We start from the raw sequence: 19,833 nt of genomic DNA, 5'->3' as shown, positions 1-19,833 counted from the left end.
GAGCTCCAGAAAGGCTTAGCACAAACTGGAAGAACAGCACTTCATTTATCAGTTCGGAACTCTACAGCCTTCTGGATTCAATGTCAAATTCATTGTAGGGCTTGAGCTTCTTCCATGTCTTTACCCCCAACCCCAAACCCTAAACCCCACACACCAGCCCTTGTCATCACATGGTCTGCTATTACACACAATCCATTATTAGCCACTAATAGTCCCCATTATAATCAGCCTCCTAGCAAGATAGTTATCTACTCCTTCGTCTGTCCAACTGTCCCTCTCTCTTTGTGGGCTCAATCTCCATCTATCGTTTGCTCCTTACCCCAACCACCAACCTATCATCTGCATAAAAATCAACCTTTTCCTAGCTACCTCTGGGCCCTAAACTTTAACTCTGAATTCGCCTCACAGGTATTGCCAGACCTGCTGAATCTTCCCAACAATTGCTGTTTTAGTTTCTGATTTCCAATATCAGCAGTTATTTTGGTTTAATAGAAGATATTTAATTGCTTCTAAGATGTAGATTCAGGAGATTAATTCCAGAGATGACAGCTTTTCTTGCGAAAGAGACTGTACAATTTTGGCCTATTCTCGCAAGAGTTAAGGAAACTGGAAGGAGATCGAATTGGGGCGTGTAAAATCCTAAAAGGATTGACAGAACTGACTCGAAGAAGAGGGTGAAGGTGCACTCCACGACAGATTTTTATTTCGTAATGGGGTGAAGGGTTATGGGGAGTGGGCAGGAAAGTGGAATTGAGATCAGTCATTAAATGGATCAGCAGATTCAAGGGGCTGAATTGACTCCGCCTGCTTCTAGTTACACCTGAAACGTTGACATCTGCACGTCCTGATGCTGCCTGGCTTGCAGTGTTCTTCCAGCCTCCTGCCTGTCTACTCTAGTTGTTATGATCAGCTTTTTCCCCGCTGTTCCTCAATATATTTTATGTTTGTTTTCAGACCGAACCTCAAGATTTGGATCACCTCGCTTTCAAATTCTCTTTACGTTCAGATCACCCAATAATTAAATACCTCACATTTAGACCATCTCATCATTAAATCTCCATTTATTGAGATTGCCTTATAATTAAATCTCACAATGAAATAACCCTGCAATCTTCTCTTTGGAGGTAAGGTGTGGAACAGTTCATATCCATTGCCTGCACAAATCACATGCCATCCCATAATCAGACTATCTCCCACGTACATGACACAAGTTATAATAAGCACAGGCAATAACCATGTAAGGCTTACAAGTAAGGTTTGTGTAACTGTTAATTGTGTTTGATTAATCGGGATATGAGATAAGTGTTAGCTTCTCAAAAGAAGATTATAGCAATGATTTTATAACACATTAAAATGTTGCAAATGTTTACTACAGTATGATGCTTTTGTTTCTGACATATATTAATAATTCACTTATGAGGGTAGTAAAACCATTGCACATAAATATGTTGCATTTTCGACTAACTAAGCAATAAAATATTTATAGTTTCCTTTTTATTTAGAGGTCTCCTTTACAGAGAATGTGAATGGTATAGAAGCTAGGAAGTGATCCATTCCAGGAATGGGGAGTGTATCTGATGAAAACATTTGAGATCCATTGCCATATTCTGTGATCTCCCAAATGCCAGACATGATTCTAAATGTCCACATCTGCAGAGGCCAGCAAACAGTTCAGTTTTGGTAAACATTGAGATTGTTTATTTGCCAATGGTCATACTTGACTTGAAGGTGTTGGACTGGGGTGTACAAAGTTTAAAATCACACAACACCAGGTTATAGTCCAACAGGTTTAATTGGAAGCACGAGCTTTCAGAGCGCTGCTCCTTCATCAGTTGGTTGTGGTGCTTCCAAATAGACCTGTTGGACTATAACCTGGTGTTGTGTGATTTTCAACAATGGTGACACACGTAGACTTGAGGCAGGAGCCAGCTAGAGGCTAGTAACCAAAGTGTGGATCTGTTTGGCTGGCCTAAACTAGCACTTGTTGTTTCAATCAAAATTGTGGTGACATGACACGAACTCTGGGTCTGTTTCTCCTAATGTGGCAAGAACAGGTAAATCTTACTAGCTGCAGTATGCTGCTCAGTCCCTCACTCGACAATGAGGTGAGTGACAGAAAAAGCCACAACTTGGTTCTTATCGGTTGGACTTACAAGTTCTTGGGCTTGGGCCCAACATCCTTCATTGGCTTCAACCTCTCCCTCTTCCAAAACCTCCTGCAATGCTAGAAACCTCCAAGAATCATAGTCATACAGCCCAGAAACAGACCCTTCAGTCCAACCAGTCCACGCCGACTATGTTCTCAAACTACTTGTCCTACCTGTCTACGCTTGGCCCATATCCCTCCAAACCTTTCCCATTCATGAATTTATCCAAATATCTATTAAACATTATAACTGTACCTTCAGCCACCACTTCCTCTAGCGATTGATCCCACACACAAACCACTCTCTGTGTAAGAACGTTGCCTCCAAGTCCTTTTTTAATCATTCTCCTCTCACTGTAAAAAGATGCCGCCTAGTTTTGAACTCACTGACGGTGGGAAAAACACCCCTGTCATTCACCTTATCTATGCCTCTCATGATTTTATAAACCTCAAAAAAAGGTCATCCCTCAATAACCTATGCTCTGGTGAAAAGAAGTCCCAGTCTTTCCAGTCTATTTTTATATCTCAAAAAAAGGAGACTCTCTCGTCAGAGACACAGACAGATTTTTCTGTGGCTGACAGCGAGAAATCAGAATGGTGTATTGCCTTCCTGGTGCCAGGATCAAGGATCTCTCGGAGATGGTGCAGAATGTTCTCAAGGGAGAGAGGAACCAGCAGAAGGCCGTTGTATACATTGGAACTAAATACAGAGGAGGGGAAAAGGATGAGATTCTGAAGGGAGAATATCGGAAGTTAGGCAGGACATTAAAAAGGAGGTCCTCAAGAGTAGTAATGTCTGGATTACTCCCGATGCTACGTGCCAGTGAAGGTACAAATAGAAGGATAGAGCAGATGAATATGTGGCTGAGGAGCTGGTGAATGGGAGAAGGGTTCACATTTTTGGATCATAGGAGTCTCTTCTGGGATAGAAGTGACTTGTACAAGAAAGATGGATTGCACCTGAATTGAAAGGGGACTAATATACTGGCAGGGAGATTTGCTGGAGCTGCTTGGGAGGATTTAAACTAGTAAGGTGGGGGAGTGAGATAGGGAGGTAGTGAGGAAAGAGATCGATCTGAGACTAGTACGTTCGGAAAAGGAGCAAATCAAACAATCAGGACAGGTAGGAACAAGGCAGAGAACGAGGTAAATTAAATGGTAGAGGCCTAACAAGGAAGGCAGATGACCTCAGGGTGTGGTTAGGAACATGGAACTGGGATAATAGATGCTCGAATCCCTACAGCGTAGGGCCATTAGGAGAATGAGGACTGCAGATGTTGGAGATCAGAATCGAGATGGTGGTGCTGGAAAAGCACAGCCGGTCAGGTCATCTGAGGAGCAGGAGAGTCAACAGTTCCGGCATAAGCCTTCCTGATGAAGGGCTTATGCCCAAACCGTCGATTCTTATGGTCCTCGGATGCTGCCTGACCAGCTGTGCTTTTCCAGCACCACACTCTCAAAGCAGGCCATTAGGTTCAAAAAGTCCAACCAACCATCCACAGAGTATCCTGCCCAGACCCATTCCCATACCCTATTACTCTACATTTAGGAGGAGAAAGTGAGGTCTGCAGATGCTGGAGATCAGAGCTGAAAATGTGTTGCTGGAAAAGCGCAGCAGGTCAGGCAGCATCCAAGGAACAGGAGATTCTACATTTCGGGCATAAGCCCTTCTTCAGAAAGGCTGAAGAAGGGCTGATGCCCGAAACATCGAATCTCCTGTTCCTTGGATGCTGCCTGACCTGCTGCGCTTTTCCAGCAACACATTTTCAGCTACTCTACATTTACCCCTGACTAATGCACCTAAGCTACACATCCCTGAGCAGTTTAACATGACAATTCACCTAACCTGCACATCTTTGGATTGTGGGAAGAAATCAGAGCACCCAGGGGAAATCCACACAGACATAGCAATTACAGAAACGTGGCTCAGGGATGGATGAGACTGGCAGCTTAATGTTCCAGGATACAAATGCTACAGGAAGGATAGAAAGGGGAGCAAGGGTTGGTGGAGTGGGGGGGGGAGGGAGTGATGTTTTTGATAAGGGATAGCATTACTGCTGTATTTAGAGTGGATATTCCAGGGAATACATCCAGGGAAGCTATTTGGTGGAACTGAGAAAGTTGATTAGGTGCAGATGTTCGCAGGTAAAGAGATGGCTGGAAAAATGAGAAGCCTTCAAAAGTGAGATAACGAAGGTCCAGACACAATATTTTCCTGTTAGGGTAAAAGGCAAGGCTGGTAGGTGCAGGGAATGCTGAATGATTAGAGAAAAAGAATGAAGCAGAAATCAACTGAATCCTTAAAAAAAGTATAAAGGCAGTAGGAATATACTTAAGGGGGAAGTCAGAAGGGCAAAAAGGGGACATGAGATTGCTTTGGCAAATAGGGTTAAGGACAATCCAAAGGAATTTAATAAATACATTAAGGACAAGAGGGTAACTCGAGAGAGAATAGGACCCCTCAAAGATCAGCAAGGCAACCTATATGTTGAACTGCAGGAGATGGGGGTGATACAAAACTACTTTGAATCGATGTTTACTGTGGAGAAGAACATGAAAGATAGAATGTGGGGAATCGATGGTGATGTCTCGAAAAATGTCCATGTTACAGGGGAGGAGGTGCTGAATGTCTGAAAACTCATAAAGGTGAATCAGGTCCCTGTTCCTGATCAGGTGTATCCTAGAACTCTGTGTGAAGCTAGGGAAGTGATTACTCGGCCCCTTGCTGAGATATTTGGATCATGGATAGTCACAGGTAAGGTGCCGGAAGACTGAAGATTGGCTGACGTGGTACCATTATTTAAGAAAGGTGGGAAGGAAAAGCCAGGGAACTATAGACTGATGAGCCTGACATTGGCGATGGGCAAGTTGTTGGAGGGAATCCTGAGGGACTGGAGTTACACGTATTTGGAAAGGCAACAACTCATTATGGATAGTCAGCATGGCTTTGTGCATGGGATCATGTCTCACAAACTTGATGGAGTTTTTTGAAGAAGTAATAAAGAGGATTGATGAGGGCAGAGTGGTGAACGTGGTCCATATGGACTTTAGTAAGGTATTCAATAAGGTTCCTCATGGTAGACTGGTAAGCAAGGTTTGATCACATGGAATACAGGAAGTACTAGCTATTTGAGTACAAAACTGGCTCAAAGGTAGAAGACAGAGGGTGGTGATGGAGAGTTTCTTTTCAGACTGGAGGCCTGTGACCAGTGGGGTGCCACAAGAATCGGTGCTGGGTCCACTGCTTTTCATCATTTATATAAATGATTTGGATGCGAACATAAGAGGTACAGTTAGTAAGTTTGCAGATGACACCAAAATTGGAGGTGTAGTGGACAGTGAAGAAGGTTACCTCAATATACAACAGGATCTTGACCAGATGGGCTAATGGGCCGAGGATTGGCAGATAGAGTTTAGTTTAGATAAATGCGAGGTGCTGCATTTTGGGAAAGTAAATCTTAACAGGACTTATACACTTAATGGTAAGGTCCTTCAGTGTTGCTGAAGAAAGAGACCTTGAAGTACAGGTTCATAGCTCCTTGAAAGTGGAGACTCAGGTAGATAGATAGTGAAGAAGGCGTTTGGTATGTTTTTCTTTATTGGTCAGAGTATTGAGTACAGGAGCTGGGAGGTCATGTTGCAGCTTTACAGTACATTGGTTAGGCCACTTTTGCAATATTGTGTGCAGTTCCAGTCTCCTTCCTATCGGAAGGATGTTGTGAAACCTGAAAGGGTTCAGAAAAGATTTACAAGGATGTTACCAGGTTTGGAGTGTTTGAACTGTCGGGAGAAGCTGAATAGGCTGGGGCTGTTTTCTCTGGAATGTTGGAAGCTGAGGGGTCACCATACGAAGGTTTATAAAATCATGAAGGGCTTAGAAAGGATAAATAGACAAAGTCTTTTCCCTGGAATGGGGAATCTAGAACTAGAGAGTATAGGTGTTGGGTAAGAGGGGAAAGATATAAAAGGGACTTAAGGGACAACTTTTTCATGCAGAGGGTGGTGCGTGTTTGAAACGAGCTGCCAGAAAAAGTGGTGAACATTAGTACAATTACAACATTTAAAAAACATAGGAAGGATTTAGAGGGATATGGCCAAGTGCTGGCAAATGGGAATAGATTAATTTAGTATCTCTGATCTGTAAGGACGAGTTGGACCAAAGGGTTTGTTTCTGAGCTGTACATTTCTATGACTCTATGACTCCATTCCAGGCAACATCCTGGTAAATCTTTTCTGAACCCTCTCCAGTTTGATAATATTCTTTCTATAACAGGGCAACCAGAACTGCACACAGTACTTCAGAAGAGGCCTAATTAACGTCCTTTACCACCTCAACATGACATCCTAACTCATACGCTCAACGGGCTGAGCAATGAAGGCAAGCGTGTTAAATCCCTTCTTAAACACCCTGTCTATATCTGTGACACAAGTTTCAAAGAATTATGTACCTGAACCCTGAGGTCTCTCAACACTACCCCAAGCCCTACCATTAATTGTTTGCTTTCCATTCCTCCAATTCTGATCTCTTCTGCTCCCTCAGGTTACATCACCCCACCATTGACAGCTATACCTTCCATTGTGTAGGCCCCAAGGACTGAAACTCCCTTGCTCAACCCTCCTGCCCCTCCAACTCATTCCCCTTTTGAAAATGTTGCTTAAACAAGCCTCTTTGACCAAAGGTTTGGTCAGCTGTTCTCATGTCACCCCCTTTGGCTCAGTCTTAGACTCTTTCCTGTGCACTGTTGTGAAACAGTTTGAAATATTTTGCTTTATTAATATAAAAATATCACATTATCATTATTATTAAATAACGTTGTATGATGTAAAATAGTTAATTACATCTGCTGGCTGTTGCCAAACACATTTGAGAAGCATTTCTTTGCCAGATTACATTTATAATTTTGTAAATGTTACCTTGATGTAAAAAAAAAGCTGAAGTTAAAATGAAACTGAAGAAAGGGGCTCCTCCAGAACACAGCTAGCGACGAGTGGGCGGAAATTATTTGATTCGATTTGTTTTGATGTACTATTGTTACATGTACCTAAGTACAGTGCCAAGTTTTGTTTTGTGTGCAGTATAGCAGATTACAACATACAAAGACACAAAGGTCGTAGGGTGATTGAAGAGACCGAGGGATACAAAGTTATGGCTGCAAAGAAGGTGTACAAAAAGCAAGATCAACTATCAATTTGAAATTTGAGAGATCCGTTTAGAACTCTAATAACAGCTGGAGAGAGGCTGATCTTGAACCTGTTGGTGCGTATGTTTAAGGTTTTGTATCCTCTGCTGATGGAAGAAGTTGGAAGAGATTATAACGAGGGTGGGAGGTGTCTTTGATGATGTTGGCTGCCTGGTAACAAGAAGTGTAGATAGAGTCAATGGATGGAAGATTGGCTTGCATGAAGGACTGGGCGGTGTTCACCAACCTTCTGTAGTTTCCTATGGTCCTGGCACAGCAATTGCCATGGTGTATCCAGATAGAATGCTTTCTACGGTGCATTTGTAAAAGTTGGCGAGGGTCCTTATAAACATGCTGAATTTCCTTAGCCGCCTGAGGAAGAAGAGGCATTGTTTTGCCTTCTTGACCATCGCATCAACATGCATAGTCCAGGCCAGATTGTTAGTGATTGTCACTCCTAAAAATTTGACACTCTTGACCATCTCCACCTCAGCTCCATTGATGTAGATGGGGGAGGGGGGTGTCATCCACTTTGCTTTCTGAAGTCAATAATCAGCTCTTTAATAAAAGCAAATTACTGCGGATGCTGGAATCTGAAACCAAAAGAGAAAATGCTGGAAAATCTCAGTAGGTCTTGCAGCATCTTTAAGGAGAGAAAAGAGTTGACGTTTCAAGTCTAACTGACCCTTTTTCAAAGCTGGATCAGCTCTTTAGTTAGCTAGCTTGAGAAGAGATTGTTATCTTTGCACAATGTCACCAAGCACTCTATCTCTTTCCGGTATTCTGCCTCATCATTGTTTGATATCCGGCTTACGGCAGTGGTATAGTCGGTGAACTTGTAGTTGGAGTGCTGACAAAATTTGGCCACAAGTGTACAGGGAGTACAGTAGGGGGCTGAAGATACAGCCTTGCAGGTGCCGGTGTTGATGATTGTCGGAGGAGGTGTTGTTGCCTATCTTCACTGATTGCAGTCGGCAAGTCAGAATGTCGAGTCCTATGTCTATATCCTAAAAAAGCGCAGACAGATGGGAAAGGAGAAACAACCTGGACTTCAAATGATCAAATTAAAGATTGACAGGCAATAGCACTGATCAGTTGCTGTATGTGAAAGTGTACTGGTATTGTGAGTGTTCCATTTGATTGCTGACAGGTTTCCAGTGTCAAAGGCAATTTGTCTCAGTCTCTTTAAAGTCTGTCACTAGAAACCACTTTCATGGGATGGCCAATCAGATTGAGAAACCTTTTAGACAGCTCTGTAACATCTTCTTCTCCTTACGCAGTTCCTCAGGATTGACAGTGACTTGTTTCCAGTTGGATCCAATAGGTTCAGTGATGGCTGATAATCACAGGCACAATCTACAGTCTGTTCCAGGTGATAGAGGTTAGAGTAATGGGTTGCTCAGCGATTTGTGCACTTCCGTCGATACTTTGACTTCTTCTCTGCATAACCCTGACCGAGTCTTTCCATGTGCTTCGTGTTTTTCCAAATGAACCTTCTCCATTTTGGCCGATCACTTGCCAGGGACTCCCATGAATCAGTGGGTGTGCTTAGCATCTTCAGGGATGCTCTGGGGACATGGACTACTAACACTATAGCTGATCATGGGTGATGCCATTGGCACCATACTGTTTAAGGTTAAAGCTAAGAGTTGGGGTTAGTGTTTAAGGTCATGGTGTCAAGATATTTGGTAAGGTTTTATCACTATAGTTAGGAGATAGTGGTTAAGGTTAGTGATTAGGGGTCAGGGTCAAAGGTACAATCACTGTTGTCAACTCTGTTGTCACTAGACACATCCTCAACAATTGTTGGATGACATTATAGTAGTTTATAAAATCATGAGAGGTATAGATAGAATTAACTGTAGTTGCCTTTTCCCTAGGATGGGTGATTTCAAGATTAAGGCAAGAGAGAGATTTGAATAAAGACATGGGGCAAACCTTCTACAAAAAGGGTGGTTCACGTATGGGATGGACCTCTGAGGGATGTGGTGGATGTGGGTACAATGACAACGTTTTAAAAAAATTGGCTAAGTACATGAACAGAAAGGTATGGAGGGATGTGGGCCAGGAGCAGGCAGGTGGGACTAGGTTAGTTCTGGATTATGTTTGGCATGGACTGGTTGGACCAGTCTGCTTCCGTGATGTATGACTCTAAGACTTTAATGGGGGGGGGGGGGGGGGGGGGGGAGGCTAAGTGCTGGCAAATGGAAGTAGATTAATTCAGGATATCTGGTCAGCACGGATGAGTTGGACCAAAGTGTCTGTTTCTGTGCTGTGCATCTCTATGACTCTAAGCATGGATTGGTGGGGTCAAGATATAGTTAAGGCTGCCCAAGATCTGTCTTGAAGTCAGCAATTCTATGACTTTAGATTAAATGGAAAGGAGTATCCTGAAAATTCTGAACTGTAGGAAAGATATAGTTCCATAGTGAAAAATTCTATATCAAGCAAAAAATTAGAAAGGGCTTGGTATTAATGAGGTTCAACGGAGGTCAGTAGAATGGGAGTTGTTCATGCTCCCCCACATGAATCCTTACTGATCCATAGCAACAATCTGCAAAGTTATGCAAATGAATATGTTAATTGTTCATGTGAAGTTATCAATTTAAGTGCCTCATCACTCCTGAACTGGCCAGATTAAGTGTTGAGAAAACCTTAGAAGTGTGTTTCATCTGTCCTATTATTTGTCAATCTAAAGTGATGATTTGCAAAATAAATCTTAGCCCATCATACTTCATGAGTATTCTAGATAAGTGTATAAATTCTGCAGAAAATCTGTTTTACATTGAAATAAGTCCTTGCAGGCTTGCTAAGGAGATCTGAATGAGAGCTAATTGGAGGTGAAGCCCATATTTCACATCAATGATTAACTTATTTCGGCCCATAAACTGCAGTGAGGCTCCCAGCCGCATTAAGGTCCTAATTTGAAAGCTGTGCCAGCAATGTTAATGTTAGAACTAAACCCTGTTCCAATCACGCACTCTCACTCACATTGCTATAAAGTCAACAACAAGAAAGCAAAACCCAATAAGATTGCACTAGCAAAATTGATTCATTTTTGTTTTTAATTGTGTGTTGCACTGAATCATATGCTACAAAAGCCTCTGACAGTTTTGTAATCTTGAGTAGAATTCCTTGCCCTCACCTCAACTCCCCACTCCTCATAACACTCCAGCAAAGGTTGGAGGGCCAGTCGAGGCAGCAGGGTGGCTTGCCTTATAGCACCAGGGACCTGGGCTTGATTCCAGCCTTGGATGGTTGTGTGCAGTTTGCACATTCTCCCTGTGTTTGTGTGGCTTCCGTTTTCTCCACAGTCCAAAGATGTGCAGGTTAGGTGGACTGGATGTGGGCGATACAGGGTGATGGGGGCTGGTCTCGGTGGGATGCTCTTTGGAAGGTCAATACAGACTCAATGAGCCTAATGGCCTCTTTCTGCACTATAAGGGTATCTATGATAACTTAAAATGGAATGTCATGGGCATCATTCCTGACTTCTGTGATTTTACAAGTGATTATAAAATAATTTACTTACCTACATCAGACATTCCACTTGCTAACCAGTTAATGACCACTTGACTCTCTTCCCAATTATTCCCATGTCGGCTTTGGGATGAATGTACCATCTTCAAATTCTCAATTTTCTTCTTCAATTCTTCCCTTCTTTACAGTGATTTCCAAAGCACTCTCTGAACAAGATCCAAAGCAATTCTGCTACATCAGTAATTCACCTGCCACTTACTCATCAGTGCAGCCTCAACACCAGAGCCACTCTTCCCTTGATTAAAGCTGGCCTGCACAGCATCAAGATCACCAATAGAATGGACGTTACAATTGACTCACCAGTGACCACTTAAGAGTCATACAGCACAGAAAAGATCCTTCAGCCATCAGGTCTGCGCCAAACTATCCACACTAATTTCACTTTCCAACACTTGCCCTGTAGCCATACTTAGAATCATAGAATCCCTACAGTGTGGTACAAGTCCACACTAACCCTCCGATAATACGGAGGAACCTCAATTATCCAGCAAGATCGCAAGGTCCTGATGTTTGGCCAAACTATGTTAGCTGGCATTCGATTAACCGAATGAAATACTTCCTGCCCATGTCCTTCAGATATTCAAGATTCCTCTGTACTCTACGTTTACCCCTGACTAATGCACCTAACCTACACATCCCTGAACACTATGAGTAATTTAGCATGGCCAATTCACCTAACCTGCACATCTATGGACTGTGGAGAAAACTGAGCACCCAGAAGGAACCCATGCAGACACAGGGAGACTGTGCAAAGTCCACACAGTCTCCTGAAGCTAGAATTGAACACGGGGCCCTGGCACTGTGAGGCAGCAGTGCTAACCACTGAGCAAGCGTGCCACCCCGACACTGAGCACCATGCTGCCCTCCACTGAGCCACCGTGCCACCCCTAATTGTGCTAATTGTGGGGTACTTGGTCATTAATACCAATCAACATGGTGACCATTCAAAATGCACCATTTTGGATGAGCTTTTAGATAGATAGATATAAATTTATTGTTAATTGTATTTGTGAAATGTCTATAAGTCACCACAAAAACAGGTGCCATTTAATTGCATAAATTATATATTAAAAATGAGACAAAGCTAAGACAAATATCATTTTGTGCTCACTCCATGGCCTCATGGTTTCATGAGCCAGCTGAAGACCTGGGCCTGACCAATTGCCAATGACCAGGCAGCCTGATAAAACTGTCAAAAATCAGGGGCCTGTTAAAACTGTCAAAAATCGGGGGCCTGTTGAAACTGTCAAGGACTGGGCCCTACCAAAACTGTTGAAAACTGGGGGGGCCTTTCAAAACTGTTGAAAACCGGAGGCCTATCAAAACTGCCAACAACCAGGGCCTCTCAAAACTACTGAGCCCCCTGGTTGGTACTCGACTCCTTAGCTGGAGGAAACATCTTCCCTACATCTGCCCTGTCTATCCTTTTCAGTAATTTGTAGGTTTTAATGTGTTCATTTCTCAAAGAGAAGAGGAAAATGAAGGGAATAGACTTTGCGAAAGATCCTGCCCTTTTCAAACAGAATTGTCAAGGTCAGAGTGAGTGGGATATTTTATTATTTCTGCCACTGGGGCTATATTTTTGCTCTCGCACGTTAATCTGTTTTCTACAAAAACTAATGAATGGATTTTTTTTAAAAACTTGGTCTACATATAGAGATTGGCCCACAGACAGAATTAATGGCTTCTCATGAAGTTAGAATGTTCTGTTTACATTGAGTTAATTGACTTTTTTTTGAGAATGTGGTAGCTTGCCTTGTGTGCTGTGGTAGAATTTGTAGTCGCTGTCAAAATGTGAGCAGAGTTTTAAAAGCATACTGTTGTATTTGGAATTGAATTAAACCTCCTTAGTGAGATTAAGCTCTTCATAAAACTGTTCATTTTGTCAATGTTGTAGTAACAGATCATTGGCAGGGAAAAGCTTTAGGCAAAAGTTGCATAAATATAATAATGTTGAGTTAATACAGCACAACAGAGATATGGTTTAAACTGAGATCTGTTTTCACTTGTTGATTAATGAGCCTGATTTCATTTGACACACATGGTAAGATGGCAGATGATAGTGTAGGACACCATTTTTTCCTGGTAAAGCATTTGACACAGACATTGATGAGGCCCCTTCTGGAAAACTGTATCCCATTCTGGTTGCCCAGTTATAGGAAAGATACCACCAAACTGGAGAGGGTTCAGAAGAGATTTACCAGGATGTTGCTGGATATGGAAGATTTGAGTTATAAAGAAAAGCTGGATAGGCTGGGACTTCAGTGAAAGTGTTTGAGAGGTGACCTTATAAAAGTTTATAAAATCATGAAGGTATAGATAGGGTTAAAAGTAGTTGTCCTTTCCCAAGAATGGGGAATTTCAAGACCAGGGTACACATTTTAGAGGAGAGAGATTAAAAATGTCAAGAGGGGCAAATTTTTTACACAGAGATTGGTTGACATATAAAATTAACTTCCTGAGGAAGTGCTAGAATGTGTGCACAATGACAACGTTTAAAAAACGTTTGGATAAGTACACAAATAGAAAAAGGTTGGAGGGATTTGATGTGGAGGTGTTGGTGTCAGACTGGGGTGGACAAAGTCAGAAGTCACACTATCACCAGGTTATAGTCCAACAGATTTATTTGAAATCACAAGCTTTCGGATCACTGCTGTATGGCTCTATAGTAGCATCTTTAAAAGCATCAAAAATAGGAACAGAAGGCCATCAGTCTCGAGACTCTGACCTACTATTCAATATCATTGCTGGTGTGAATCTTTTCTGAAAATTCATTGGCATCAATCTTCTAAAGGTATGTTAGTTCAGGAGCTGCACTTTAATCCCCACGAAACTGGATGCTGTTCCATAGCTATGAATTGTTGAATCCTGCCCAGAATATGCAAATTAAGCTACACTCTAGTGATGTGAGTGAGAGACATTCCCAGAGCAGTCATAAGGGGGTGCTGCACAGTAGAGAGCTGCCATCTTTGATTCCGAGCATCTCAGCTTTTATAAAAGGTTCCATGAGATTATCTTGAAGATCAAGGATGTTTTCCCTGGCTGAAGTTTGATCAACATCACAAAAGAAAACAATTTCACAACAGAGTTATGTGAAAAATTGTTCTATGTTTCTACTATGTAACAGTAATTGCACTTCAAATGAATTTAATTACCTGTAAAGTGCTTTGGAATATGCTAAGAATGTGAAGAAGACCATGTAAATCGAAGTTCCTTTCTCTCTTATATTGGGTGGAAATAAACATCCATACTCCACTCTTAGCTAATTCCAGGACCCCTTGGATGGATGAAGGTTGGTAACACCTGGCTTTGGTAACATGTGTGCAACCTCTCCAGATTTGGTAAGGGGTCTGCACTGATGGAAAAGTGTTTACATTCCATATTGGTCAAACGTGAAAGGCCTTGGTGAGGCCACACAGTGAGCATTGTGTGCAGTTTTGTTCTCCTAGTCTGAGGAAGGACATTCTTGCTATTTGAGGGCATCCAGCGATGGTTCGCCGGATTGATTCCCAGGGTGGCAAGACTGACATATGAAAAAGACTGGATAGACTGGGCTTGTACTCATTGGAATTTAGAAGATTGGGGGGTGATCTCAAAGAAACATATAAAATCCTGATGGGACTGGACAGGCTAGATGTTGGAAGAATGTTCCCAATCTTGGGGAAGTGGATAACTAGGGGTCAGAGTCTAAGAATAAGGGGTAAGCCATTCAAGACTGAGATGAGGAAGAATTCCTTCACTTAGAGTTATTAACAAGTGAAATTCGCTCCCACAGAAAGCTGATGGCACTAGCTCATTAGGTATATTCAAGGGGGAGCTAGGTGTGACCCTTGTAGTTAACGGGTTTGAGGGGTATGGAGAAAAGGCGGGAAGGGGATATTGAAATTGCATGATGAACCATGATCATATTGAATGGTGGTGCAGGCTCGAAGGGCCTACTCCTGCACCAATTTTCTATGTTTCTATGAAACCTACAGTAGCTTGACTTGGAGATTCTTAGTTTCGGTGACTGTCTTCCTATAGCCATGGGAAGGAGATGATACTGGATTAGTGAAGCAGATCAATCTAAAGCTCTAGCAATATATGCTGCAATCCACCCATGTCAGCTGCTAGAATTAAAATTTAATTAATAAGTAAATGAAAATTTGAAAACAAATCTGAAATTGAAAGCACTCTCAGTAATAGTCTCAGTAATAGTGTCCATGAAAGTATAATTAATTGTTTCATAAACCTATCTGTTTCACTGATCCTTTCGGGAAGGAAAGCTGCCATCCTTATCTGATAATTCCAGTCCTACTGCAATGTGGTTGTCTGTTAACTGCCCTCTGAAATAGCCTAACAAACCCTGAGTTCAAGTGCAATTTGGCAAGGGCATAAATGCAAGACTTGCCAGTGATGCCCACATCTCATCTACAGTATATAGTTAAAAAAGAACTGACTAATGGTAAGACATTTGCAGTAGATCTGACATGACATAAGGGAGCGACCCAAGAGTTCTGGACAACTGTCATAGAATCCCTACAGTATGGAAGCAGGCCGTTTGACCCATTGAGTCCATATTGCTTCTCTGAAGAGCATCCCATCCAGACCCATTCCCCTGCAACTGCATTTTTTATGACTAATCCATCTAAACTGCACATCCTTGAACACTATGGGCAATTTAGCATGGCCAACCCACCTAACCTGCACATCTTTCAACTGTGGGAGGAAACCGGAGCACCTGGAGGATATCCACGCAGACACGGGGAGAATGTGTAAACTCCACACAGACAGTCGGCCAAGGGTGGAATTGAACCGAAGCCCCTGGTGCTGTGAAGCAGCAGTGCTAACCACTGAGCCACCATGATGCCCACAGTGTCAATGCCTCAAATCCATGAGTAACAGGGCACTTGAATCGCTGTTATATGATCACAGCCACCTCATTAAGTTTCAATCAACAGAATACGTTTATCCAAAGAGTATAACTAGTCACTAGTTGCATTCAGTTAAGATGTCAACTTTATTTTTGTGTGATCATCACTATACTCCCTCTCTTCCAAATCCAGGTGTATTGGTGTTGTCTTGGTATCCTTCTGGATTGGAAGACAACAACAGCGAGCCGGTGGATGACCTGGTACCCGCCATACTGGATGCTGCAGACAGATACAGTTTAAAGGTACGACAATGGGTGGCCGGTAGTGTTTTAAGTGTACATCAGCAGCATCTGAGTTGGTTTCCTCTTCTTTTTCTCCTGAGGAAGGTCAAAGGAATTTGAGGAGATTTAAAAAAAGGGAAATTTGAGGGGCTGAATGTGGATATGAAAATGTGTGGGAACATAACATAAAACATGTTAGTAAATCTTTTACAAGTATCTGAAATAAATTGAAGAAAGGCTTGGGATGAAGGAGGAAATTAATTAGGAAGAATAAAGGTATGACAGCAACATTGCTATAAATCTCAGTCAAGACCAGTTATTTTATCAGAAAAAGAAGAAATTCAAATTCCTGATTATTTACAGAAAGAATAAAACAATAAGATTCCAGTTTCAGTCCAAAGGGTTTTATTATGCCAAAATCAAACAAACCAATCTCGTACTAAGTGCTCTTAGATAATTTTCTAAATTCTAAAATTAAAATATATTAAACACGTATTAATGGACAATTATGGTCTACTGTAAATTATAATTTACACTTTAATTGGTAGGTATAACCGAAAGATCTTACAAATTGACTGATGTGAGAAGGGCATGGAAGACATAGAATGTGTGAAAATAGATGGTGACATATTGAAAAATGTCCATATTACAGGAGGAGGAAGTGCTGAATGTCTTGAAACACATAAAGATGGATAAATGTCCAGGACCTGATCAGGTGTAACCTAGAAATCTGTGGGAAGCTAAAGAAGTGATTGCTGGGCCCCTTGCTGAGATATTTGTATTATCAATAGTCACATGTGAAGTGCCAGAAGACTGGAGTTTGGCTAATGTGATACCATTATTTCAGAAAGGTGATAAGGACAAGCCAAGGAGCTATACACCGATGATCATGATGTCAGTGGTGGGCAAGTTGTTGGAGGGAATCCTGAGGGACAGGATGTACATGTATTTGGAAAGGCACGGACTGATTAGGGATAGTCAACATGGCTTTGTGCTTGGAAAATCATGTCTCACAAACTTGATTTGAGTTTTTTGAAAGAATAACAAAGAGGATTGATGAGGGCAGAGCGGTGGACGTGATCTATTTGGACTTCAGTAAAGCATTCAACATGGTTCCCCATAGGAGACTAATTAGCAAGGTTAGATCTCATGCAAATCAGGGATAACTAGCCATTTGGATGCAGAACTGGCTCAAAGGTAGAAGACAGAGGGTTTTGGTAGAGGGTTACTTTCAGACTGGAGGCCTGTGACCAGTGGAGTACCACAAGGATCAGTGCTGGGTCCACTACTTTTCGTCATTTATATAAATGATTATGAACATAAGAGGTACAGTTAGTAAGTTTGCAGATGATACCAAAATTGGAGGTGTAGTGGACAGCAAAGAATGTTACCTCAGATTATAACAGCATCTTGATCAGATGGGCCAATGAGGTGAGAAGTGGCAGATGGAGTTTAATTTAGATAAATGTGAGGTGCTGCATTTTGGGAAAGCAAATCTTAGCAGGACTTATATACTTAATGGTAAGGTCCTAGGGAGTGTTGCTGAACAAAGAGACCTTGGAGTACAGGTTCATAGTTGCTTGAAAATAGAGTCACAGGTAGATAGGATAGTGAAGAAGGCATTTGGGATGTTTTCCTTTATTGGTCAGAGTATTGAGTATGAGTTGGGAGGTCATGTTGCAGCTGTACAGGATGTTTCTCAGGCCATCTTTGGAATATTGCCTGCAACTCTGATCTCCTTCCTATTGGAAGGATGTTGTGAAACTTGAAAGGGTTCAGAAAAGATTTACAACGATGTTGCCAGGGTTGGAGGATTTGAGCTATAGGAAGAGGCTGAATAGTTTGGGGCTGTTTTCCCTGGAACATCGGAGGCTGAGAGGTGACCTCATAGAGATTTATAAAATCATGAGGGGCATGAATAGGATAGATAAATAAAGTCTTTTCCCTGGGGTGGGAGAGTCCAGAACTAGAGGGCATAGGTTTAGGGTGAGAGGGGAAAAATATAAAAGGGGCCCCAGGAGCGATGTTTTCACGCAGAGGGAGGTGCCTGTATGGAATGATCTGTCAGAGGAAGTGGTGGAGGCTGGTACAATTGCAACATTGAAAAGACATCTGGATGGGAACATGAATAGGAAGGGTTTAGAGGGATATGGGCCAAGTGCTGGCAAACGGGACTAGATTAGGTTGAGATATTTGGTTGGCATGGACGAGTTGGGTGAAGGGTTTGTTTCGGTGCTTTACATCTCTGACTCTATGACTCAGAATAAAAGCAATATAAGCTATGTCATCCTCACAAAGAAATTTAGGGCCTGTGCTGGGATTTAGCCTGACTCCCAAGCAACAACAGCACACAATTAGCCCCAATCCCATAGGCACAGTCTTCACCATGAAAGGCATACATTATCTTTAAGTAACAGAAATAGTTGCAACAACTGCATCTGCTAATTTTGGATCCAGACACCATCTTCTTCGGCCTGCCTGCAGTGCACCACTAGACTCATCAACAATACAGAACTCTGAATCCTTTAATATAGCTTTAACAAGACATTTTGGTTTCCACTTCCTTTCCACAATTTTAGTTTCAATTTTAGTTTCAGTTTGGGAATTGTTCAAAAGGCACAGGCTTTGCCCACAGTATCTATCACACATTAAGGAATTGATTTGCATCAGTCTTACAAATAAGATATGAATGTAAGTATAATTGAGAAGGATTTAGAGTATTTGAGAAAGATACTGGTCAAAAAGAATTGCTGCTAAGCAGACGAGCAAAAGTCCAGATGGGTAAATCAACACATCCTGAAGCCATGGACACCAGGTTGATGGAGGATGTGTGGTGAGGCAATATCAGAGTCGCTAACCACAGTATAGGAAGCTCCTCAGACATCCAGATTTTGGCAGCCAGTATTTAGTGTTACTCCTTTGTTCAAGGCAGAAAATAATAAACTGGATAACCCAATATGTCAAACAGTGGGAAATCTTAGATTCTATTTTCCATTATTAATTTAATGAGCATTTTAAAGTACTTCATCAAGACCTATTTTGGATTGTTCACAGACAAGTTGGTTTTGTTTTTAAAGAAGTGACCAGTTGAGTAGATTAAAAAATTGCTCAAGTGGTTTGTTGTAAGGCATTCAGTTGAGCGCCTCAAAATGTTAGGAGCATGGTGGAAGTGCAAATCATCCCGGCCAGCAAGTTGAACGATGCATGGGAAAGAAAATGCTCACCTTTGTAGTTGTGGATCAGCTGAGAGACAGATTAGAATTGGGAGGGGGCAGTGTAGTGTTAATTTGATTGTATCAAGATTATTTGGTCAGCACCGCTGCATCACAGCTACAGGGACGTGGGTTTGATTCCAGCCTCGGAACTGTGTGTGGAGTTTGTACATTCTCCCCGTGCCTGCTCCTGCAGGTACTCCAGTCTCCTCCCACAATCCAAAGATGTGCAGGTCAGGTAGCAAGAGTACAGTAGAGCTTTTATTTGACATTTCTCCCACATAAAACTGCTCCAGTAAAATTGAGGACCACGGGTGCCACATGGACAGCACAAACTACATGATCATATACAAGGCGATATAAAGTGCATAAGAACACGCAAATTACAGTGGAAAAGAAAAGATAATTAATAGACATTTTTCTAGCAGCAATTCAAAGTTACGCAAAGAATTTCAAGTGATCATACGGTGTTAAGGAGCCTGATGGTTTGGGAGAAGAAACTGTTGCACAGTCTGGCTGTGAGAGACTGAATACTCTGGGATCTTCTATCAGATGGCAGGAGGGAGAAGAGTTCGAGTGAGGGGTGTATGGGGGTGTACCTCCATGACATCATCGGTGTTG

The 19,833-nt window shown here is 42.0% G+C and overlaps 1 protein-coding gene across 1 annotated transcript in view; it reads left to right on the top strand.

Moving 5' to 3' along the window:
* maneal (mannosidase endo-alpha like) overlaps positions 1-19,833 on the top strand; it is a 75,921-nt gene that overhangs the window by 30,526 nt on the left and 25,562 nt on the right. The window contains exon 2 of the mRNA XM_060847479.1: positions 15,912-16,021. Within this exon, the coding sequence (XP_060703462.1) occupies positions 15,912-16,021 (110 nt within the window). The remainder of the gene's footprint in view (positions 1-15,911; positions 16,022-19,833) is intronic.

This window comes from Hemiscyllium ocellatum, chromosome 30 (genome assembly GCF_020745735.1).
Source record: "Hemiscyllium ocellatum isolate sHemOce1 chromosome 30, sHemOce1.pat.X.cur, whole genome shotgun sequence".
NCBI classification, from domain to species: domain Eukaryota; kingdom Metazoa; phylum Chordata; class Chondrichthyes; order Orectolobiformes; family Hemiscylliidae; genus Hemiscyllium; species Hemiscyllium ocellatum.
The sequence above is the reverse complement of the archived record's forward strand: the minus strand, read 5'-3'. Positions and strand labels throughout refer to the sequence as shown.